Source organism: Nicotiana sylvestris, chromosome 9 (genome assembly GCF_000393655.2).
Source record: "Nicotiana sylvestris chromosome 9, ASM39365v2, whole genome shotgun sequence".
Classification (NCBI taxonomy): Eukaryota; Viridiplantae; Streptophyta; class Magnoliopsida; order Solanales; family Solanaceae; genus Nicotiana; species Nicotiana sylvestris.
In genome coordinates this window covers 44,372,608-44,398,793 of record NC_091065.1, presented here as the reverse complement: position 1 = coordinate 44,398,793, position 26,186 = coordinate 44,372,608, and the positions used below count along the sequence as shown (strand labels likewise).

The 26,186-nt window shown below is 36.1% G+C and overlaps 2 protein-coding genes across 5 annotated transcripts; one reads left to right on the top strand and one right to left on the bottom strand.

Annotated features, from left to right (window-relative positions):
• The first annotated feature begins 6,843 nt into the window (after positions 1-6,843).
• On the top strand, positions 6,844-10,644 carry LOC104212029 (putative pentatricopeptide repeat-containing protein At5g06400, mitochondrial). The gene has a single exon (XM_009761207.2). The coding sequence runs from the start codon at positions 7,104-7,106 to the stop codon at positions 10,242-10,244; it is 3,141 nt and encodes a 1,046-aa protein (XP_009759509.1). The 5' UTR covers positions 6,844-7,103; the 3' UTR covers positions 10,245-10,644.
• Positions 10,645-11,496: 852 nt separating this feature from the next.
• LOC104212032 (iron-sulfur cluster co-chaperone protein HscB homolog) lies at positions 11,497-17,369 on the bottom strand. 4 transcript variants are annotated; one of them, XR_011402424.1, is made up of 8 exons: positions 16,941-17,337; positions 16,628-16,724; positions 16,399-16,488; positions 15,840-15,905; positions 13,170-13,238; positions 12,395-12,538; positions 11,846-12,041; positions 11,497-11,746 (listed from the first exon to the last, which is right to left on the bottom strand). XR_011402424.1 is itself a non-coding variant. In XM_009761210.2 (7 exons), exons 1-6 carry the CDS (start codon positions 17,303-17,305, stop codon positions 12,401-12,403), a joined length of 825 nt encoding a protein of 274 aa, XP_009759512.1. In that variant the 5' UTR covers positions 17,306-17,337; the 3' UTR covers positions 11,497-12,041; positions 12,395-12,400. The 4 variants fall into 4 exon arrangements, 1 of the variants encoding a protein (XP_009759512.1); XR_707285.2 differs by lacking the exons at positions 11,497-11,746; positions 11,846-12,041 and adding exons at positions 13,822-14,021; positions 14,364-14,614 and having other exon boundaries at positions 12,426-12,538; positions 16,941-17,369; XM_009761210.2 differs by having other exon boundaries at positions 11,497-12,041.
• Between the last annotated feature and the right edge of the window lie 8,817 nt (positions 17,370-26,186).

Here is a 26,186-nt window from a genome sequence, read left to right as displayed (position 1 = left end):
GTTAGCCCATAGTAAGTGTCAAAGTCGGCCCCTCGTCACTAGTTCTTCGAGGTTAGACTAGATACTTACTGGGTATGCGTTGATTTACGTACTCATACTACACTTGCTACACATTTTGTGCAGGTACATATATGTCTGGTCTTGTGGGCGCAGAGGCGCGGTTATTGTGGGGACTTAGGTGAGTTGCATCCCATGTTATGAGTCCGCAACACACAGAGTCTCCATCAGAGTTATTTACACTCTCCTTTCTAATCATATTACACACAGATATTGTATTTTACCATATTTCCTAGTTGATGCTCATGCACTTGTGACACCGGGTTTTGGAGGTGCTTATGGGTTGTTCAGTTTTGTAGTTGTGAAAATATTATCATTTTTCTATCTCTAACTATTTAATTGAAGGAAACTATGATTTAAAAAATACTAAAATAAGTAATTAAATTAATCATTTATTGTTGGCTTGCCTGATAGCGGTGTTAGGCGCCATCACGACCTTTAATAGATTTTGGGTCATGACACCCACGGTGGGCGCCAAACCATTTGACCAAAAATTGGTTTTGAGAATAAATAATTAAATTTGTATTTTTCAAGGCCACTGACAATTTATTTGATTTGAGATAGTTACAAATAATAAATAATGATAAACAAGAAAAGCGTAATAGATTAAATAGACTGGTGAAGCAGAGGAAATTCTTCTTAATTTTCGGTCCTCAAGCAATTTCCGATCGCAGGAGGGATTGAATTACAGATCTACTAAGCAAGAATCTATTACAAGATAGTGTTTTCGTATGAAGAGGATTTTTCTTCTTCTTTTTCGATCCTCCTCCCTTAGAGTGTTAGGGCATCCTTTATAGTGGTAGAGGGAATGATAGCGTCCGAGTTTTGAGCTAGTATGTCATGGGGTTAGGTAGTGAAGAGCCATATCCTCGATAGTAGTAAGTGTTCTAGCAGAACGTTGATATCCACGATCTATGGATAAGGCTGACTGAGCCTCCGGATATGCATACCCACCTTTCGAATGCTTGACCCTCTGATGATCATTATCCCCATAACAAAAGGGCTTGCCAAACATGGCAGCGGGATCCATCACCTATTTCGATCTATGGATCTGACTTGCCACGTGAAACTCTCCAGGCACGCCATGTGGGAAGGGTAAATCTTACCCATACAGTTACTATCTCCTACGACTTGCTTTACAGGGGTTCCCTAACCATGAACCATAGTGATAGAAAAGGGTCCCCCAAACAGTATAGAGAACTAGGTTCTCTATCAGTTCCCACAACAAACAACAGTAAATAAAGAACACACAATATTTACGTGAAAAATTCCCGACTCATGGGATTAAAAATCACGACCTACCTTAGTAGAATTTCAACTTAACTAACTGAGCAAACTTCAAATTACAACCTATTGCAATATAGGAATTAAATTCTTAATCCCTCGCCTCTTACAATAACTCTATTATAAGCCCTTTTGTAATAACTCTATTACAAAGCCACGCACTTGACTAACTCTAGTCAAACAACCAAACGCAGTAATGGTTTAAATAATGTCCTACTTAATACTTCTAAAAAGCTATGTAGGAATTACAAGTAGATAATAAAAGATAAAGACACAACAAATTAAAGGACACAAGACATATTCAATACTGGGATCTGGTCATTTGTTTTGTAGCTGCTTTGTTTTTCAATGCACTTGAGGGAACATAGGTGGCTGCACACATTGTAACATATTGTGTGTGTATGTGTGTATATATATATATAAGATCATGAGAGTAGTTACAAGGATATTTTCGGTCTCTAGCAAATTGCAGTTGTGCTGCTGTACTGTTGCAAGTACCGTGCAACAGCTTTAACAGATGTAGAGTTGACTTGCGCGACGACCTAGGGACTTGATCCTATTTGTTCCCTTTACAGTTCCCTTGTCTGTTTTCCTTGAGAATAAAGCCAGCCAATAGGGTATGTTTCAGTGAGCACGTGAGACCTGATTGTATCAAGTTCCTATTTGGTTCTTTCATGAAATTTGACAAATCATCAAAATCATACTTGCATAATTTATCACATCGAAAGTTTGAAGTAACTTGGTTCTGGGGGCTCTCAGTTGACATATATGATAGTCTTGTTAGAGATGTTAAGGTTTACTCGCCATAGAAAAAACTTAATTTTGTTCAAAGTATTGACTTTCCATAGCCAACTATAATCCTTATTGACAAGGTCTATGTTATCTTGAGAATAGATTAAATCGTATGCAGCGTCTTAGTTTATTTAGAAAGTCATTGCCATCAATTAATTTTATAATCCTTTATACTCTCTTAGTGTTCATTTAAATGCCCTTAAAATGGACAAACTGCCTCATTAGAGTGTTCCAACCAAACTATTTAAATTAGTCAAATAATTGTTATTTTGCATTTTCAGCACATCAAAATAACCACCAGTAAAAATTAATTAGTCAAGGAAGTTAAAGAAAGCACTTTTTCGGCCATACGGAGTTGTTTTACATATGCTTTAGGTGTTTTTACTTTCAAGGTTAATTAATATTTGGTGAAATTTTTGTTCATATACTTCTGGCCAGGGTGAATAGAAGAATTAAGAAACAGTTTTTACCAACTAAAGAGCATTCTTTACTAATAATGTCCAATAAAGGGTATAATTTGAAATTGCAATTCCAGATCATCTTTAGCCTTGCCTTTCACCATATTTAAGCATCATATAATATCCTTTAAATAAGTTAATTGTATTATTTTTTATTTGTAATTAGGTTACAGTTGATACTTAATTCAACATCAACTGCAGTCAAAACAGTCATTGCTTGGGGAAAGATAATAACGATTGGAAAGAGAGAATGAACTAACTCTCTCAGTTTGGACACAATATGCTCATGTCAAACTACTTTTCTATTCTTTCTTAACTTAATTTATTTTAACCTTCCCTTAGTTCCCTACTTTTAAAAAGCAAATCAGATAATGAAAGTATGGTCAAGTGATTTGTATATATGATACAATATGAAACATAAACTAATGAAAGAAGTATATTTATGGATAAAGAAAGCAAAATTGCTTCATTGCATGACCGTTGCTAATAGCTCATCACCTTTTGTGCAAATCCATATGGCGAAGGTAAAAACTAAAGAGGGAGAGGTAAAGATCGGATCGGGCCATTGGATGAATCACATGGTTTTGGGAAGCAAGGTTGTTAATTTTTTTTTTTTTTTTTTTTTTTTTTGCTTATGGTAAAAGTTTACCATTCCATATAGTCAGAGGCGGATCCAGAATTTCAAGAGGATGAGTGCATTATTAATCTAGAACTCTCATTTGACGTGTTTAATTTTATTCTCTTACCTTGAAACTCACTACAGTTTGAAATTATAGGTTTAAAATTATTATTTTTTAAAATTTTGTTGATTTTCACATGTATATATATCTATCTCAATATTGAAAACAAGACCGTCAGGAGTAGGTTTTGAACCGCTAATTTTATTGTAGAGGTGCACCCAATAATTATTGCACCGTTGGAGTCCTTGAGCATAAGTTCACGCACATATATTTAAGTAATTTTGAAGAAATATAACATTATTATACATAATTTAGTAAAATAAGCATAGATTCACGTGAACCTATACACTAAGAGCTAGATACGCCCCTGCATATAGTTTAGCTTTTCTTACTTTCGTAGAATCTTCTGCAAAAGGGAATGTCGTACCAACTTTGGTAGCAATGTGATGTATCATAAGCTTTCTTTTTAGTTTAATTTTTTTCATTTTGGCCTTTTTTTTTAGTTAAAGCTTAAATTTTAATAATCAAGTATCAAATATATACACCACCTGCTCTTTGGACTCTAGAGACAAGTCTTATAAAAATACCCAAGAGAATAGCTGTTGTTTATCTGTTGGCCTCATAGTAGCTGATGTAGGCTAATTAGCTATCAGCTATCAATATATACAACTGCTATAGTTACTTCTATTATACAATCATGTTTGTAACTATCTAATCTTTCTAGTACTTATTTTCACTTGTTTTGTCTTTGTCCTGCAATGTGCACTTGTAGGATCATTTCTCTGATTCTATCACTACTATCTCGAGTGATTTGTTGGAACCTTCTGTTATTTCTTTCTGCCCAAATGTGGTACACCGCTACTGCAAATAGGAACCTCATAATCTCTCCAACTAGTTGCCTGTTGTTTCTTCTCTAAGATAGTCATACTACTTCCTCTTCCCAGTGATGTAATTGCTTGCTGATGTTTATCCATTTCAATAATTTGCCCCAGATGTCTTTAGAGTATGAACATTTAAAGAATAAGTGGATATGTGTCTCAGCTGCTCCTGTAGAGCATAAGACACATGCATATGGTACTTGAATTCCCCAACTTAGTAAGCTGTCAGTTATTGCAAGTCGTTTCTGAACTGTCATCCAAAGTATAAAGGAGTGTCTAGGAATTAGTCCTCTGATCATTATCAAGGACCTCCATAATACCTTTTGGTATTGTGACACACTAGCAGTATATGCTTTCTTTATTATAAATCTGTCATTAGAGGCATATGAATTCAACTCTGCAACTCCAGTTGTTAACCAATTTCGAGTATCAAATACTTTCCTCACTATCCATTAGGCTTGTTTTGGAGTAGATATACTGTCTAGATCCTTATTCTTTGTATAATGTGTATATACCCACAGTACTCATAGCTTGTCTTTCTTCTGAGTTATGGCCCATAGTAGTTTGCTTATAGCTGCTTTGTTCCACAAAAATAGGTTTATAACATTCAAACCTCATGTAGACTTGGGCTGGCAAACTGCATCCCATGCAACAGGATTTCTCCTGTTGTTTTCTTCAGTCTCATGCCATAAGAAGTTCCTACATATTGCAGTCACCATGTTCATAACCTTTTTGGGAAGCAGGAACACTTGTGCCCAGTAGGGGCAAACACTCACTTATAGTAAGTTTTCTTGTGAATAAAGGTACTCCTAAGTATTTGAAAGGGAGAATACCTAATGTAAAGTGGTATTGTGATAGGATTTGCTCTTTTACTTGAGTAGAGACCCCTGCCAAATAGATTAAATTTTTTTTCATGTTGGCTTCGAGGCCTGATGCTTCACAGAACTTGTCAAAACATTCCATCATGAGTTGTATTGAGATAGGATCCGCCCTACAGTACATCAACAAGTCATTTGCAAATCAGATATGCACAATCTCCATTTTTGCATACTTTGGATGGTAATTAAAGTCTGTATTTAGCTTCAATTTCTTCAAAGCTCTGTTTAGGTACTCCATTACTAACACAAAGAGATAAGGTGACATAGGATCACCTTGTCTTAGCCCCTTCTTTGCATTAAATCAGGGATTCAACACCCCATTGATCAACAGGGAATAACTTACAATACTTACACACTCCATAATGAGCTTGACCACTCTAGTAGAAAAATCAAACTCCAATAGTAATCCTTCCAGGAAGCTCCATTCTACAGAATCATAGGCTTTTCTGATATCCAATTTGATCAAGCATCTGGGATATGATGATTTATAAGAATACCTTTCAGTAGTTCATGTGCTATGATCAAATTGTCTAGAATATTCTTCCCTTCAATGAAAGCTGATTGTGATGCCCCTACTATTTGATCTACTACAGGTTTCAATCTTCCTGTCGAGATCTTTGCTATGATTTTGTAGAGGGTTGTACAACAAGAAATTGGTCTATATTCCTTGATAAATGATGGATTTGAAGTCTTTGGTACCAGTGTAACAGTAGTAGCATTTACTTCTTTTAGCAGTTTCCCAATTGTAAAGAATTCTTGCGCTGCATTGATTATTTCCTCTCCAATAAGTGGCCTAGACTCCTTAAAGAACTCAATTGGGTATCCATCTATACCAGGTGTTTTGTCTAGAGGTAAGTCTTATACAGTTTGTATGATATCATCTCTAGTTACTAGTAGAAACATCTGTTGTTGCTGACCCAATGTTAGGCAGGGGCCATTTCTAGCTATACTCACATCAAGTCCAGGCAAAACTGGAGTTGCTTCCCCCAACAGTTTTTGAAAGAACCCCAAGAATTCCTTTTGTATCAAAGGTGGGTCTATTAGTCTCATGTTGGCTTCATTGTAGATAGATAATATTCTGTTCCTTGCATGTCTAGCTTTCAAGTATGCATGGAAATACTTAGAATTTGAGTCATTATATGCAATCGAGGCTGCCCTAGATTTTTGTCTGCAGACCTGTTCTTGTACTCTCTCCCATTTTTCTAATTGAATGAGTTGTAGCTTTTCCTCCTCAATCAGTTGTGGTTAAAGCAGTCCTCATTCAGTGCTTCCTGTGTATGCTTCCGTTGTTCTCTGAGTTTTGTTAGCTTGAGATCTACAGAGGACATATCTTTGTGCATGTCTTTGGTGGCTTCCTCTATTAGCTTCAGCTTCCTCCATATAGTAAACATAGTATATCCTTGTATGTCCTGTGCCCAGGTGCTTATGGATTAAAGTGACGGTAAAAAGAGTTTTGATTTCTTTTTAAAAAAAATTAAATTATTGGTAGATAATAGTTATGTTTGATATGAAAAAAAATACTTCTTACGAAATATATTTTCCTTCACACCAGCACCCCCAATATATTTTTAAGTTTCACTTTCATACACTTGTCTAACTCAGTTATGTTATTGCCCAGAGTAGTGTACAACTTACGGGTTCAAGTGAACCCATAACTTTCGACGCGGAGTAAAAATTTATAGGTTAAATTCATTAAAAATTGCAAAAATAGTAGATATGAACCCACAATTTTAAAAATACAATGGGTTCAATGTTAAAAACCTTAAAGTTGAACCCATAGGATTTAATTCTGGATCCGCCTCTGTTTTTGCCACATAAGCTCGATTAATGCATATGCTTTTAAAATAATAATTTTGAATATATATATTCAAATGTTTGAATATTGTCACATAAATTCGATCCATAATAAGATTGAAATAGAATCCCGTTGTCCATTTGCTTGTTATGCCTACTTATTTTGCTTTTGAAAACACAAAGAAAGAACACCATTTGACACAACTATGGTTCAAGAAAAAAGATCCTCTATATTTGAAAAAATCACCACAACAATTACCCTAGGGTTACTACTATGAAACAATGTTCCAAACTAGAATAATTTTGAAGTACATACGCAAACAAAGGTCCCTAATTTGTGGAAACAAACTGTTGAATCTTGATTCCTCAAGATTTAAGACCTCCTCTGCTTCAATTTCCACCAAGTCATCTAAGCATCAGAAATCCAAGAAAACTGAAAACCCCAGTTTGAAAAAACAAATTGAACCCCAGAATTTGACTTCGCTCTTCAATGAGATCAGAGAGATTTTAGGAACAGAGACTGTAGTAACTGCAGATGAAAACCCATATGGACCTGAAATACCAGTCGTGGACTCATCATCTTGCACGGGAAGTGTTTGTGAAAATGCCAAGCCTAGTACAGAGCTGAAAATGAGAAATTTACATGATGATACTCCGATAGAAATTTTGGTGAAAAGGGATATTAGTCCCATTGTTCACAAGATTACAGAGATTGTGAGGAGTGAAAATAATGTGATTTCAATGGAGGAACAACTGGAAAAAGCAGGTTTTGAGTATAATGAGGAGGTTGTTGACAAGGTTTTGAAGAGGTGTTTCAAAGTTCCTCATTTAGCTTTGAGGTTTTTCAATTGGGTGAAATCAAGAAAAGGATTTAGTCATACTACAGCGACTTATAATACAATGATTTACGTGGCTGCAGAAACAAAGAAGTTTCGCTTGGTTGACGAATTGGTGGAGGAAATGGGGAGGAGTTCCTGTCAGAAGAATCTTAAGACGTGGAGTATTCTGCTATCCCATTTTGGGAATGCGAAGTTGATTGGTAAAGCATTGTTCACGTTTGAGCAGTTGAAGAAATATGGTTATGAACCTGACTTAAGGGCTTATAAGACCTTGTTGAGTTCGCTTTGTAATGCTGGAAAAGCAGACATTGCTTTGGAGTACTACAATGAGATGATCAACAAAGGCTTGATGTTGGATGCAGCTATGTCTGGACAGCTGCTCAAATGCTTGGCTAACTCTGGAAATATTGCTGCAGTTCACAAAGTTGGCGACGATATGATACGGGTTTTTAGTATTTCAGAAAACCATGTGTATGGCCTTATGCTGAAGAGTTTCTGCATTGCAGGGAGGATTACAGAAGCTTTGGAATTGATTCGTGATTTAAAGAATAAAAATGTGAAGCTTGATTCTCAATTTTTTGTGACGTTGGTGAAAGGACTGTGTAGGGCTGCGAGGATCAGTGATGCATTGGAGATTGTTGAAATTGTAGAGAAAAGAAATGGTGCTGATGAGAAGCTTTATGCAGTCCTTATAAGTGCATATTTGGGGAAAAATGAAATTTCAAAGGCAATTAATCTATTCCAGTGCATGAAAGATTCAGGAAGTTTGCCCACAGTTTCGACTTATACTAATCTGATGCAGCACCTTTTCAGGGTTAATGAGTTTCAGGAAGCGGTGAACCTCTATAATGAGATGACAGAGATAGGAGTTGAATTGGATTCTGTTGCAGCAACTGCAGTGGTTGCGGGTTATATCAGCCAAAACCGCATTTCTGAAGCGTGGGAAGTGTTTGAGAATATGAAGGATAAAGGAATTGACTTTAGCCGGAAATCATACACCATTTTTATCAAGGAACTTTCCAAAGTATCAAGGACGAATGATATTTTCAAGGTTCTGAATGAAATGAAGGCCTCCAAGATGGTTATTGGGAACAATATCCTCCAGCATGTTATTTCATATCTGGAGAGAAAAGGAGATATGAAGAACATCAACAGGATCAAGCTGCTACAGGGAGTTTCTAAAGTTTACCATGAAGAAAATGGATCACCTGACTTGGATGTGAGTAGTCAACAAGAAGGAAATTTGGAGTTAAAATCAGAAAACCTAGAACGGCTGTCCTCAGCTCTTGACGTGCCAGAGGCAGCTTCAAAATCCTGTAGTGAAAGTGATACACATAAGGTTTTCCAAATTTTGTTATCATCAACAGATTGGTGCTTAATACAAGAACAATTGAAAAAATGCAACATACAGTTCACCCCAGAAATTGTCGTGGAAGTTTTGCGTAACTTTAGGCTGCAAGGTTGTGTGGCATTGCAATTTTTTTCTTGGGTTGGGAAGCAAACTAATTATAGGCATACAACAGAATCCTACAATATGGCCATTAAAATAGCAGGACAGGGCAAGGACTTCACTCAGATGAGAAATCTATTTTCTGATATGAGGAGAAACGGTTGCTTAGTAACAGCTCATACCTGGACAATCATGATAATGCAGTATGGCCGAACCGGACTCACAGATATTGCTGTTCGTACCTTTAAAGAAATGAAAGGTAGCGGTTGTAAACCCACAGATAGTACATACAAAGCTGTGATCACATCTCTTTGTCAGAAAAAAGGTAGGAGAATTGATGAAGCAGTAAAAGTTTTCCAGGAGATGATTCAAGTTGGATGCAGTCCTGATAAAGAACTAATTGAAGCTTATCTCGGTTGTTTATGTGAGCTTGGTAAATTAAGGGATGTCAGAAGCTGTACTGAATCTTTACAAAAACTCGGTTTCAGTACCCCTTTAACTTATTCATTGTACATTAGGGCACTTTGCCGAGCAAGGAGGCTGGAAGAGGCTTTAGCATTGGTTAACGAAGTTGATGACGAGCAACAGGTCTTGAATCAGTATGTTTATGGAAGTTTAGTTCATGGATTACTACAAAAAGGGCAGTTAGAAGAGGCATTGACAAGAATAGAATCCATGAAGCAGGTCGGTATTCATCCTACTGTCCATGTATATACTTCCTTGATTGTATACTTCTTTAAGGAGAAACAGATAGGAAAGGCTCTTGAAATTTTTGAGGAAATGAAAGATTTAGGCTGCCAACCAACAATTGTCACGTATTCAGCGTTAATACGAGGGTACATGAACATGGGAAAGGTTTCTGATGCTTGGAGTGTGTTTCATCAGATGAAAAAGAATGGACCATCTCCTGATTTCAAGGCATACTCCATGTTCATCTCTTGTCTATGTAGAGTTGGTAAGTCTGAAGAAGCTATCCAACTTATCTCTGAAATGCTGGATACTGGGATTGTTCCTAGTACAGTTAATTTTAGAACCGTCTTCTATGGGCTCAATAGAGAAGGAAAACAAGATTTGGCCAAGACTGTAATACAGATGAAGTTAGATGTGAAAAATAGAAGAAAGTTGCTAACTTGATTTTGATAAGAACATGTTAAAGTTAACACTGTCACTTTTTATCGTAAGAGGGTTGTTTGTTAAGTATGTTTAATATAGATTTGAGATATAGCATGACTTAAGTCCAAGAAGAGGGGGAAAAAATCATTACGCAGTATTTATCTGATGCAAAAAAAATTTAAGATATTATTTCTAGCAATCAGTGAGAGAGAAATGATAGCGTCATGGGTGGATAATAGGAATAGAAATAAAAAACCTCGACCTTCCATTCGATCTATATGAATTGAAGATTGCTCTATTTCATGGTTTAGAAAAATTGCAATAACAGCTAATCCCGTGATCAGAGCTTGCTATGGAAAATGACCGACAACGAAATTTGGCAAGAACCATAACACTTTTTTCTTGTTGTATAATGATTAATGAGCCCTCTAAAGGAAACAGTGGTTTAGAAATTTTGGTTTCAAATAGTAAGAGTTCTCTCGGCTTACGCCACAAATAAACGCCACTAGTTAACCTTAATGTATTTATAGCATGCCTCGCCCAAAAAACGTTATTAAAAACATTGGTCACGCTTATGAAAAGAGAAGGCCATGTTTTTTCCTCTTAAAATAAAAGTACAAAGGAGTCTCACCACACTCCCTTCCATATGCGTTATCATAATGCATACTCTTTTTCTAGTGCCTTTATTATTAGAAGCATACTTTTGATGCTACTAATAAATATAAGTAATTTAATAAGATTACAAGTAAATTATTTACATAATTAGGTCCTTATTTCCAAAGCATGTAAAAGTAAAGCATTATGATAACGCATATGGAAGGGAGTGTGGTGAGACTCCTTTGTACTTTTATTTAAGATCCCCTATCCCTCAAGGCCTCAATATTAATTAAGGTTTTCCATAATCATGGTCATTCGATTAGGCAATTAATGGTATTTCAAACGAAAATCTTTTGAGCGACACTCAATATTCAATAAGCATGGCCATTCAATTAGGCAATTAATCATAGTTCAAACAAAAACCATTTTGAATGACATTGTCAAGGAGTTGCAAACAAATAGGGTTTAGTAGAGTTACTAGTATTTACTTCATCCGACCAACATTATCGTCCATTTTCTGCTCTTTGGAAGTAATTATGTTAAACCAAAAAAAATGTTTGAGATGTTCTTTTATGTTAATAAAACAAAATTGGATTAGCAAATTTATCTTGAGGCTATATGAAAATTAGCCAAATAGACTCGAGAAAGAAAAACACGAAGTGAACATTGGATCGCAGAAGGTATATCATTACTTAATACATGCATTTCAATATAGTAGCACTATGAACTGTTAACATAAGAGGAGATGACATACTGATTTGTCAAGGTTCAATCACGAAAATATTGGAAGAAAACTAATAGAAGCAACCTTGGGTCTTTAAAAATGGAGTTGATAGAGATCCTCAACACAACTCCAACCACTCTCAGGAACATCCTTTCGGTTCAAATGCAACACTTCAAACTATCACTTTCGACATACTTTTATTCTGTTTACATTTCATACAAATGATAACGTTAAGGTCAAATCCACCAGAATCATCAATCAATGACAGAGAAATGATGTATACACACTGCTGGTGTCGCACCTGGCAATTATTTTGTGGATAAACAGTGTAGAATTTGGGCTTATATTGGAAGGAACGGCAGGTGCCAGATTCACCACAGCAAGCGAACCCAACTCCATTAGATCAACTGTTTATTGTCTTCTGACTTACCCATGTACTCGGGGTTCATCTGATCGGGCCCAATTGCATCTCAACGGCCAAACCACAGCTTCATGCTCTATGCAAGTGCAAACAAATACAATAGATGAACAGGTAAAATCCATAGCATTTGTAATCCGACATTTATAATGCAGATAAAAGTATATCCTCACAAGACACAAATATGTACCAAAAACTGTATGCAATCAAAATGGTATTTTACAGTAAAAATTTAAGGTAAAATGAAACCAAGAAGTGAAGTCCAAGAGAATTTCAAAATGCAAAATATTAAGCCCCAGCGCAGCAAATTGAACTAGCCCATAAACTCCAAGGTGGCAACTGGAAAACCATCAGTCTGTTGGATGTCCATCGACAAGAATAAATCAAGGATGAAAGTTTAAATTCTTGTGCAACAATTATAAGGTTCCATACCCTGGACTAGAGCTTCTTCACAATCTCTTCATTTGCACGCTTGTAGTAAGTCATCCTTTGTGTAGCCGCCACAGCTTCTTCATACTTCCTTTTTTGTAAGGCGTTAGCAAAAGAGATGGATGATTGTTCGAACTTTCCCTGTATCTGCAGACCAATGAAGTAGAGCTAATGGAGATAAAATAAGTAAAGCCAAGCTCACTGCAGACTTACATAAACAAATATGGAGTAAAAAATATTAGCAATAGCATTGTTAAGAGTTATAACAATTGCAAACCTACACAAACACCAAATTACCAAAATAAAAATTGTCCAATTAATTCCTTCTTTATTATGTGTGCACAAGTGAAACTGGTAAAAGTCTTTACTTTCTAGTAGTTAATTTCACATAACAAAAGTGTGAGATGGCTATATGAGAAAATTCTTCCAGTGACATACCAGAGGAAAGGAGGAGTAATTACAGAACTAATATAATATTCTCTCAGGGTATTTTCAGTCAGTACCAACCACTTGATAACTCTGTGGCTTGCTAGCATTTTTAAAAAAGCCTACTATTCACCGAAATTTGACCACTCAGGCGACATGCAGATTGATATATGATTCATATATCAGTATAGCAATCTGACCTTCATCGCAACAAGAGCCAAAAAAATGGAGGAGAAGAAGAAAGAGGAAAACTACAATTGCTCTTACAGCTCTCAGAAAAACATTTAGGTTTTCCACACAAAATTCAAACAAGTTTGTTGTCATCGCTTATACTACTGGGTTTCTTTTTTACCTCCCCCTGAATTTGTTTCAGTGCCTGAGTGTTAGCAGCCTCTTCAACTGTTTCTCTGAGTTCCATAATCTGCAGTTAAAATTTGATAGTTAACAGTCTAAGCAGAAAATTTTAGGCAAGCCATGGGAAGAGAAGCACAGTTAGCACCTTTCTGAAGATCAAACAAAATAATATACCGTTCTGCCAAGATAAATATCAGATACAGGCGCTAAAGTTATTCCAGGAAATAACAAAAAGATTTAATGCCAACTCTTCTCTGCAAGCATACAGATTCCTTCTGTATGTTGTATATTCTTGGTAAGATTCTTGCAAGAGTTCTCACTTGAAATTTTTTGTTCTTTCGATGATCGAGAAGTTTTCTTTTTTCGAGTTTCAGAACTCGGTGGATCCGGGCTTCTCCTTTACCCTTCTCCACTTCAATACCAAACTTGGTTCACCAACCAAGATTCAGAACAACTCTACTCAAATTTCAGTGATAAGATATTTATTGTGTTCAAAGGTAAAAAGAGAAACAAGTGTACAGGCCTTAACGAAGAAAGGCGCAAACTCAGAAAATAATTATATACATACATAATTGAAACATAACAGCTATACATGCAGACAATAGTTACATGGGCAAAGAAAATTGAGAAGTTACAATTAAGTGAAATACTTATTGTTTAGTGATGTCCTCTTCAAATTACAGTCTAGATGATTATGGGTATTGCCTCAATGCTGTGGATACCAAGGAATTGCTTAAGCAGGGTGAAGAGATCGGCCTGTTTTAGCACCTAGCTCCAGGGCTTAAGCGCGATTCAAGCGATCCCTTAATGATCCTGGACATTTGAAGTTTTGGAATGCACCATCTTGCAACTTTAGAAACCAACAATAAATTAGTTAATTAAAGAATTAATGGGGGAAAAAATCATACAAGATGTCCAAGCCTATTCTATGTCACCACTGATTCAACACCTTCAAAATGTAGGCAATGAATCAGCATAACCCCACTAAATGGCTAATGGCAAGGTACTACTCGACTGCTAAATGGCTAATGGCATAGAGCCATTTAGTCATTTTTCCTACTGCCTCCTGTACTCTAATTTATGCTGTTACTGAGCACCCCACATGGAGGAAAAGGAAGTATGGGGTTGCCCACATCCTCAAAAGTAAGCTTCTATGTCAAAGACAGATTTTTCTCATTCTCTTATCCTTTACCTGGAGTTGGATAATTCCGTTGGTTCTTTAGGAGCTCAAATAACATGCAAGTACATCACGGAGCACCACTCTTAAAGAATCATAAATGGCTATGGTGGCTTCTAGAAGACGTTGTTGTTATCCTTTTGCATATTTCCAATATATCAAGAGCAGAAATGAAAGTTGAAGATGTCAAAGCAAAGCAGGAGCTTCAAAAATGTTAAAGATGAGGAGAAGTTGCCAACCAGAAGAAGAAACAGAGAAGTTGCAGCCTGGGAGAAGAGGGAACCACAAATTAAAAAGAAGAAGAAGTCTAGTGAAAACATAAGCTTAGACCAGGAGAAGATTAGTCACAGATAAGGAGAGGTGAAAGAAGAAGACATGCAAAAGCCTTAATTTCAAAAGGCCTAATTTTCTATTTCCTCCTTTTCCCCCCACTGTATTCTGGTCAGATGGATTTCAGCAGAACAAGGTGATCGCTTCTGTATGCTCAGTTAATACCTCACCCAGAAGAAGTGAAAACACCCACTTTGCCGTGCTTGCATATTTCAGGTGAAGTGCTCTACTTTCAATACACTAGTGGTAATTCAACAAGAGAAGAAAATACAAGGTTCAAAAGCAACACAATATGAAGCAATTGTGATAGCTACTTCAAGAATAATACAGCTAAGCATCATAGCAGCATTATTCGATTTGGAAAATTTGTGGAAAAAAATCTGAGAAAACGTCGGTCCTTTTGAAATAAAATGCTTTCTTCCCATATTACAGCTCTCATGTGGAAAGAGAAGCAAATAGGGAAAATCTACAATTAGAGCACCTCATAGCAAAACAATTTGACTAATTCTGGGAATATGAGAAGCAAATTACAAGCTCCATCATAACTCATCATATTGCAAACAAAACAACAAATGACAATTCGCTAGAAGAAATTTAGATATAAAACATGTCAAATTACTTAAGTCAGCTCCATAAGTTATTCCTCACTTTCCACCCTTCACGTCTTTTATTGATCTGCTGCCTGTTCTTTTTGGTAGTTGCTTTCGTTAGATAAAGAGGATACGGGATGCCACAAAGACGCATTCCTTTTTATACTTTCAAGTCTAACTGTAGTATCTGTCAACTCCGAACACAACAAACAACAAAAAACCATGTGAACTTCATCAAAAAATGGAAAAGGTGGAGAAGTAAATAGTGACTCCCTATTTTGAAAATCTAAAAATAACACACACAAAGTAATTAACCCATACCAAGCCAGCATAACCAAAGCGTTACCATTACGAGGAAGGGATAAGAAAGCACTAGTCAATTTTGAACATATGGTCAAGATAATATTCACGTTACAGGCATTGAATGCCAATTTCTATATCAAAGTAATATTGACGTTACAGGTATTGAATGCCAATTTCTATCTTAGATCAATTTAAAAAAGCCAACATGTCCAAAAAACAATTGACAGCATCACTTCTTGAAAAGTAAGTCCAGAATAACAAATTTTACCTCAGCAAGCAACTCTAGGTCATCAATCCTTTCCTCTTCATCCACATGCACGCCTTCCAACTTCAGCTGGAAGCCAGGAAAAAACAGTAAGAAGAAAAATTACTGAAACTTGGTACACCATAATCCAAAACTCCTATTACATTTGCATCCATTTATCTTGTCCTTATGTTGCCATTACATCATTGATATTTTCTTCATTTTAAATACTTCAATGCAGAAGAAAAAGAATGAAACCAAATGCAATTGGCCAAAGTAACCACTCCTCGTTTCTTGCAATAATCCAGAGGAAACACAACACATAAGTCAGGATATGAAATATGCTTTTAAAGCATTAGCCAATACACTATCTTCTTGTCCTTAGAGTTAAGCATGTTCAGCCTAAAAAACATAAAAATAAATAGGAGGCTGTATAGACGTAATCTTCTGTCAAAAGTCTCTTGCACATATAAGGTATCACAGACATTACAGCTAAAGAAAAATATGCTTTGAAAAAGTGAAAATACCAATGAAAAATGAAACTACAATAGCAATAAATATGTATCAAATAATGGTAACCTACAATGTATATTGCCCTTGACAATGGGTCAGTTAGCGTGCGATATGCATCGATTACACGAGCAGACTGTGCAGCAGCATACTCCCTTTCTTTCTAGCAGAAACAGCAAAAAGCCACGGGAAATAATATCAAAATTTTGGCAAAAAGGGACACCCAAAGAAAGAAAATCATAGGGGAGCCTGGAAAACGGAATTTTCACATATATATGTCCAGAATGTACAATTTTATGAACCTCGGATTTCGTATGAACCAAGTCTGGATGTAGCTTCCTCTGCCAGTCTTTGTACTTGCGCTCTAGATTCTCCCCCTCAATTCCATACTTCTTCTCCCTGTAAGAATGCATAGAATCTTTAGCATCTCAATATCACCAGCCATGGAAATAAAAGAAAAAATCTTCAATACTTGTAGAAAAAGTTGAAAAAGAAATTAATAAGAAACACGTCTCACGCTCTTTTAAATATTCAGAACTACAGAAGCTCCTCTCCGTTTTGATATTACAAGTACAACTACATCCATATGTATATAACTATAAGCGAGGAACTTACAATCCAAAAATGTGGAAATAATCAACAGATTGATCGACAGGCTGGACGCTGCCACAAGCATTGCAAACCAGAAACGGCGTCGTAGTTGAGGAAACAGCATTGCAATTCCAGCAAGTAAGCTTCTGAGCAGCTTCGGAACAGAAATGGAATCTTCCAGAAAAGTCCAGATTGTTTCGAACAAAATAACGTTGAGGAAATTGATCTACTTGTGGAGAAATTGAAGAAGAAACAGGAAAATCCAATTGGGACGGCGAAACAGAAAACGTCGTTATTTCCCTTCTCAATAGCGCTACTGGGAAGGATGTTAAAATCCGGAGCTTCTTCGTCCACATTTTCTGGGGTTGGTCTTGGCAGCAGGCGGTCATGAACTTAGTGAAGCATAGAAGGCTGGAGAAAGACGGCGGTTATATATAATGGTGCTTTAGATTGAAGACACGTGTCAATTATAAATTTAGGGGAATGAACTTTTGAAACTCACTAAATCCAAAAGTTAAATTATAAGGGGAGAATTGTTCAAGATTATATAAGAAAAAAATTAAATATTTTATTACAATAATCTGGGATTCTAACAATAGATGCTACATGACTGAACAGTTAAGAAATTTCCTAATCACATTTTCTTTTAACAAAGCAGAAAGATGAGATATCTTTTCCTTAATCTTACGTGGTATAATAGCAATGCCAAATTCTCTAATGTTAAATGTTAAGGGGTATAGTTTCAAAACTAGAATAATAGCAAAATTATGCTAAATAAAGAAAATTAAAAAAAATTATGAACAACTATATAGAATCATAAAAAATAAAAGTTAAAAAATGAGAATATTATTTAAATATTAAAAAGTAATCTATTATTTTAACATAGTTAAATTTGTATGTAACCCCATCCAATAATAAAGTTCAACTTTAGTAACATCACTCATTATAAGTTAAGTTTGTGGATGACTTATTCTTTCTAAGATTACGAGGTGTAATTTTTTAGAAAAACTAGAATAACAACATAGCTAAGTATAATAAAAAAAATAAGGAAAATTAATTAAGAAAGAAATAAATTATGAGAAATTTTGTAGAAACTCATAAAGTAAAATTGGGAAACGAGAAATAAGGAAATAAAAGCTAAATAATGTGAATAGAATAATACTAGTAAAAAATGAAAAAGTTAAAATAAAAAGAAATAATAGATATAAAAAGTAAATTAAAAAGAATAAAAAAAAAATTAAAAAAATAACCTTATAATTACACCGTATAATAACATCAATCAGCCCCCTAAAAATGGGAGAGTGTAATTGCACCCTTCAATTACACGCCGACCAAGTAAGACAAATATGACAAAACTATATAATTAAACCCAAATTCAATTACATGTGGCTTTCCAAACAACCCCAAAGGAAATCCTGATAAGAGGACAAAACGTCAAGAAGCAACTACAGACCAACTATAAAAGGAGACTAAAATGTACTGTACTTTGTATATTGTTGAGTACTAGGTATGATGATTAAGGAAATTCTTATTAACAAAATAAAAGTTTCTTTTTTCTTGAATAATGTTGTTTAGGTTCTTATCTCTTTATACGGCCGAAACCTGGCTCATCTGTTGTGTGACGGATCGGAACCGGAATGTAATGGATTGAAGATTGACCCCAGGTTCCATCGAACCAAAGTACGAATAAGAACATACGTCTCTAAGATCTTCGAGTCTGTGACTCCTGAACCGACCCCGATTCCGAATAAGCTCGAGGAAACATTATCGGACCCAATAACGGAAGGCCGAAATTGTTACATCCCGAATTTTCGTACGCTAAAATTTCGTCGTAAGTTAATACGTAAGTTCGGGAATGAAATTATTTTTGGGATTATAAGTATTACGCTATTTCAAATAAGTGATAAGTAATTTCGTGAAGGTGAAAGGGTAAACGAATAGAAGAAAACGAGTTTCGTCGAAGTTTGTCAATTTGGGATAGAATATGACCCGAGCTATAATACCCCATATTTATGGACTAATGTCATACAAGGTACCACATGACTATTATAGTAAGGGGTATAAGGTGTGTTAAAAGTAATTAGTATCTTAAGTAATTTGAGATAATTCCTAATTTTATGTAATTGGGTAATTATTGGTTAATGGGGGATTAGCCAATTAATTAAAAAAATAAATAGGACACTATTGGATAAGAATTGACCACCAAAACGTGGCAGCCACAACATTGTGACTCTTATATCATGATTCAAGTTGTCATTCTTAGAGAATTGGGTGGCCAACTAAGCCAAAAAGTGGGGCCCACTCCTAAAGGTTAAGAAAACCTTTCAAATTCATTTTTAGAATCTCTAAAATGAAGAAGGAAACTTCAGGAACTTATTCAAATGTTATCAACGTGACTTTGCTACCAAAGATCATACGAGACTACGTGATGTTATAGCAACAGAGTTTTGCGATTCTAAGGGAGTACGGTGCATCAACCTAGCAAATGCATAGGCCAAATGAATAGGGTCCCCAACTGCCTCTTCTCTTCTTCGCGAACGCGTTACTCATCTCGCGTCCGCGATGCACTCTACTCCTAACCCTTCGCGAACGCGTCCCTTACTTCACGAACGTGAATAACAACTCTTCCTAAATCCCTAGATACTCTTCCCGAATGCGAGACCTCCCTCGCGAACGCGTAAGAGGAAACCAGCAATAACAAAAACTAGCTGATCAACTATCTCCCAAAGGCCATAATTGGCCCGTTAACCACCCGAAACTCACCCGAGACCCTCGGGACCTTAACCAAACATACCAACATGTCCTATAAGATTGTACTAACTTAGTCAAACCTTCAAATCACTCAAAACAATATCAAATCATCAAATTACCCCCGGATTCAAGCCTAAGAACTTCTAAACTTCCCAAATTCCACCAAACGATGCTGAAACCTACTAAACCACGTCTGAATGACCTCAAATTTTGCAGACAAGTCTGAAATGACACCACGATATCAAAATTTCCATTGTCGGCCAAAATCGCCACAAAATTCCAACCATCGTCAATTCAAGCCTAATTCTACCACGGACCTCCAAAAAATATTCCGGATGCGCTCCTAAGTCCAAAATCACCTAACAGAGCTAATGAAATCATCAAAATTCAAATCTGAGATTGTTTATATATAAGTCAACATCTAGTTAACTTTTCCAACTTAAACCTTCTTCTAAGAGACTAAGTGTCTCAGTAAACTCCAAAATTACTCCGGACCGGAACCAACTGACCCGGTAAGACATAATACATCTAAAGAACACAAATGAGGCAGAAATGGGGAAACGGGGCTACGACTCTCAAAATGATCGGTCGTGTCGTTACATATTAGGTGGCGACTCTCTTTCATCAACAATAGAGAAACCACAAGTTGAATCATGTCTTGACTAGTGCAAAATAGAGTGCAACAATGATCTTTATACTTTTCCCAAAAATTCAATCCTGGCTCGCCCGGTCAAAACCCGGGTCCAATAGTTGATTCCAACTAAACATGACCCACGAGCTCATATATGTGATTAGTTTCAAAATTCGAGTCCAAATCGACTCTCAAAACTCAAATTCTTATTTTTCAAAAACTTGATAAAGTTTACAAATTTTCACTTTGATTCACATGATTTTGATGTTAAAATCTAAGATATATTGATGGAATATGATTGGAAATAGATTATAATTACTTACCCAAAGTTTGTAGATAAAAGTTACCTCACCAAGTCGCCCCTACCGAGTCTAGGGTTCTAAAATGAGAGAATGTGAGATGAAATCCCGACTTCCAACCCTTTTGATCAGTTGCTGATGTTGCAATTGCAACGTGGGTTCGTAATTGCAAATCCTCACAATTGTGAAGTATTACTCACAAATGCGGTCACTATCAGTCCTATGCGGAGGTCGCAATTGCGACTCTGGCTTCGAATTTGCGAACCCTATCTCCATTGCAAATGTGATTGTTTTGTCACAAATGCGAACTAGACCTCTACTAGAACTTCTTCTCAATTGCTAGCCATGCGATGTAATTGCGATACCAGAGGCTCCCCTGATAAGCTCGCAATTGCGAACCTGGTGTTTGAAAATGCGATACATGAAGCATCGACACACCAGATTCTACATTTTCAGTTCAAACCTTCCAAAACATGCACAAAACTCATCCGAGCCCTCGGGGCTCCAAACAAAACACCACACAAGTCTAAAACATCACACAACCTTGCTCGCATGATCAAAACACAAAAATAACATCTAAAACCACAAATCGAATATTAAAACACAAGAATTTCAAAGTAAAGTTCAAGAATCTCTAGAATTACATTTAAACGTCTGAATCCTATCAAACCAACTCCAAATGATACAAAATTTTATAGACAAATTCTAAATAGCATAACAGACCTATTCCAAGTCCCAAAATTAAATTCGGTGCTCAATAGCTAAAAGTCAACCTACGATCAAACTTTTCAACTTCAAATTGCCAAATTTTGACAAAACAACACAAATCAACCTACGGACTTCTGAAATCAATTTCGGGTGTACGCCCAAGTCCAAATCACGATACAAAGCTATCGAAGCCATAAAATACCATTCCGGGATCATTTTCAAAAAAGCTAGAGTTTGGTCAACATTTCTACTTTAAGCTTCTAAGTCAAAAATCAAGGGTCCAAATCAACCCGAAAACATCCCGGAATGAAACTAACCGACACTGCAAGTCATAAAATCATAAACATATATGTGTGAAGCATAAAAGGGGTAACGACGCGCAATTATACATAACGACCGGTCGGGTCATTACAGACAACATACCCAAAGACATAGTAATATGATATAGAGCAAACCCACGTACATTTGGGTCTTCGAAATCTCCCAAAACACAATTGAGGCCCAAAAATTTCACCACAATTCAGCAACGATGAAAAAGATCCCAAGTTAAGGTACTACTCGACTGATTTCAGTGGCATGACTTACCAAGACATATGCTTAACGAATTAAGGAATTAACGTGGACTATACATAAATTCCTAGAGACAGACCTTCTAAATGCTTGTACTAGTGCATATTATAATAAATACTCAATCAACATAGTACAAAGAAGAAAGATTTCATGCCAAACAACACAAGTAATGGATCGTAACATATATTTTATTCCCTTTTACTCATGTTATTATTTTAAATAGGACGCTAAACATAATGAATCAAATTTGCCTATATAAGTAACTAAAGGTCCATACACGGGTTCATTGTCAACACAGAAGGAGGAAACAAATTTCAAGAGGCCTAGATGCTCACACTAATGTCTCCAATTTCATGTTCTACTAATGGTTTAAGGATAGTAGGAGCAACAGTCAACAAATCATAGAAAAGAACACATGTGAGATCTCCTATCAACAAACATGAGTCCACAATCTATGCTTTATCAATTTCAATTGATTCCTAGGCGTAATAATATGGCATAATAGACCCCAGGGGGTCAAACTACATAACAATTCGAATGATAATACTACTTAGTCGATTAATTAAGCTTAATGTCACAGACAAATATTACATAGTAATAATTCAACAGAAGCATCAACAGTAACATTTTATGAGAATGAGACAGTAATGAGAATTACCCTATGAGAATGCTTCAACTACTAAATCAAGACTTAGAACATAACATGTAAAGCCATTTGCAACAACTAACAAATAATCGTGAGAGTAGAGATTAAAGAGACTAACTAGTTACCATACACAGCAGCAACAAAAGCAAAAAAAATAGAGATTGAAAGAACCCCAAATAGTATCTTCAAGACCTTGAATACTCGGTAAATCAAAGCTCACAAGGATCTCCTAAGATCTTGAGCAGTTCTTATGCCAGGAAAAAAAGTCTAAAGAACCAATATCTGGTGGCCTTAGTTTTCAGCCAGCCATAAATAACCAAACAATAGTAGAATCAAGTGGGACCAAGAAAACACAGAACACATAATAATATACAAGTTATGAGGGTGATAGCGTGAGTGACCTAGGTCTACCTCTTGGGGAAAAGGGAGTGGGTTTATATAGTATTGATAACATATAAATAAATATGGAAAAGAATCAATTACACAAAATAAGAGAGAAGACCCATGCGGACCAATTTCAAATTGAATTAGTGAAAATTACACAAAGACCCCAACCACGAAGAAAGCATCGAAGACCTATCAAAATGGGAATATATTTTTCCTTCTTAGATGTATAAAGCCACAATTGTATCCAAGTCTTCAAGGTCGTGGCTGTGTCCGCCCAATTTAGGAAAATGACACTTGCTATAGATGGATTGGTAACCAAAGTTACCATATATGAGTAAGTAAGAGAAAAACAAGGTAAGTAAAATCGCGTGTGAACGTGTATAAGGAAAGGGGTGAGGGAGGATTTCTAGGGTTGGCTAGGGTTTTGCTTGGGAGATACGAGAGTGTCTGAGGGCAACGTCGGGTGTAAAATGGGTTAAGGTTTGGGGTTGATGGAATATAAGGAAATAAAGGGGATCGTTGTGGGTTATTGATCTCTAAAAATCAACATCTGGGATTCAGAAAAGGGGAAGTGGGGTGGATAAAGAGTCGTGGACGGGTCAAACGGATACGGGTTCATTTAGTTTGGGCCTGAGATGGGTAAATAGGATGGGCTCAGTTATTTGGCCATATTTGGTCCGAATTTCAACCCTATATTGGGTCATAATTAAAAATACACGAAAATTAAATTAAATAAATTATAAAATGGTTAACAAAATGATAAAGATGCTATTTATGAAATTTAACACTTTTAAAATAGTAGACTATAATTGTAAATGCTATTCTGACCTAAATAACATAATAAGTATAATTATTGAAAAATACAGGTTATTATCGCAAATAATATGTAAATGGTATGAAAATGCAAATGTAATTCTATGAAATAATGTAAAATATGCATAAAAATATAAATAACTAGTTTGGACAACTTGATCACTCAGGATAATTTTAAGTTTAAGGAAATAATAAATAAATATTTATCAATTAAAATACTAGAATCAATTAAAAAGCATATAATGTGAATAAAATTATTTGTATAATACTTTCCATGATAATAAATGTTATGAAAATAATACATTGATATTTAAAGCATGTCATGGATTAATAATGCGGAGAAATATCCCATAAATACACCTTAAAATATATAAAAATTATACTATAAAATATATCAAACCTCAAAGGCTAATATGAAAATCATGAGGGCAAAATTGAGTATCAATAGTGTCATTTGGGACTTGCATGCAAAATTTGAGGTCATTCCAAGTTGATTTGATATGGTTCAGCACACGTATTACAAGTTGAAAGTTCATTAGTTCCTTTTGCTTGAATTGAGGTGTGATTCGTGGTTTTGATATTGTTTTATGTGATTTGAGGCCTCGAGTAGGTTTATGTTGTGTATTGAGTTTGGTTGGTGTGTTTGGACGGGGTCATGGGGGCTCGAGTGTATTTCAGATCATTTCGATTTGAGCTGGCTTTGTAAAGAGTTCTGATTTCTAGTGTTTTCGCACTTGCGAAGGATTGGCCGCAGGTGTGGGCATGGGGCCGCAGAAGTGGACAAGGCTGGAGAGTGGGGAAAGACCACAAATGCGGAAGGTTGGGTGCAGGTGCGAGGTCACATCTATGATAAAGACTTCAGATGCGTGAGCACAATTGCGATAGGTAGGTCGCAGAAGCGGAAGGTTTAGGAATTGTGTTGGACCGCAAATGTGGACTTCCGTCCATAGTAGCAGAGCCGCAGATGCGCTCAAGTAACCACGAATGCAGTTTAGTTGGTCAGAATATTAGTTCGGATGGTTTGGTCATTTTCTCATTTTTGGAGTTGTAGAGCTCAACTAGGGGCGGTTTTTGGAGGATTTTTCATCATAATTGAAGGAGGTAAGTGATCCTTACTTTATTTTGGTATTAGATATTGATTACTCATGGATTATTACACCTAATTTATATGAATTAAAAATAAAATTTGGGGGGGGGGGGTTGGACTATGATTTTGGAGAGTGGGAATTGATGATTTGAGGGTCGATTTGATGTTAAAATTTGATGAAATATATATATTTGGACTCGTATAGGAATGGGGGTTCGGAATTTTTGACTTTTTTCGGGTTCCCGGGTGCGAACCTAGGGTTGACTTTGCATAATTGATTCAAGATCTCAGATTTGTTATTTGAAGTTATTTCTTATAGCTTTTATTGATGATATTAAGTTATTTTGGCTAGATTCAAGCCGCCTGGAGGTTGATTCACGCAAGAAGGACTTCTTAGAGTGCTAATTTAGCTTACTTAAGGTATGTATCTTACCTAAACTTAGTTGAGGCAGCAGTTGCCAAAGTTATTTGTAATAGCTGCATGATATAGGTGGCACACATGTGTGGGGTTGAGCCCGTATGCGTGCACTGGGGTATTTTTCGTGCTCGGAGTATTGTTTAGGCTGTGATATACCTTGGATTGATTGCTAAGCTTCATGTTGTGATGCTATTTATAATTGTACCCCTGTTGTGAGATATTTGAGCCATGTTTGAGGTTACATAGAGGTTAATCTCCTGATCGAACCTGATAATTGCTATTTTCATGATGTATTTGCCTAATTTTGAGCTATGATAGCACACTTTATACATGCATACATCTCAGCATGTCACTCATACCAGTTGAGGAATATGAAATTTGATGTTCATTGATCATGTACATGTATTCTTATATATCTACTTTCTGTGTGCTATGGATTAGATTGGTAGCACGTGACCACGCCGTGCGGATTGTGATATTGAGCATGTGACCATAGTGGATGGATTGTGATATTGCGTCTATGACCATATTAGGCGGATTGTAATATTGAGCTTGTGACCATACCGAGCGGATTGTGATATTGAGCCTATGACCACGCTGGGCGAATTGTGATATTGAGCCTGTAACCACGCCAATTGGATTGTGATTTTTAGCATGTGACTATACTATTCATCGTGTGAATGTAGATCTATCCCCCTAGGATCACCCTCTCATGTTCCTTATTGAACGTGTACATGAAGTTTGAGAAAAAATGATCAATAGTTTGGTTCGGTTATTCAGATTCTGAGAAAAATCTAGCCAGTGATTGTTCTGATTATTGCATTTATCTTTACTTGCAATTTCCTTGGTTGTTTACCCGATTTGTTTGCATATCTTCTTTATATTTTGGATCGTTGACTAAGCAGGGTATATTAATTTGTTGTGTGCACCAAGGTGGTTTCGATCTGTGATTCATGACTT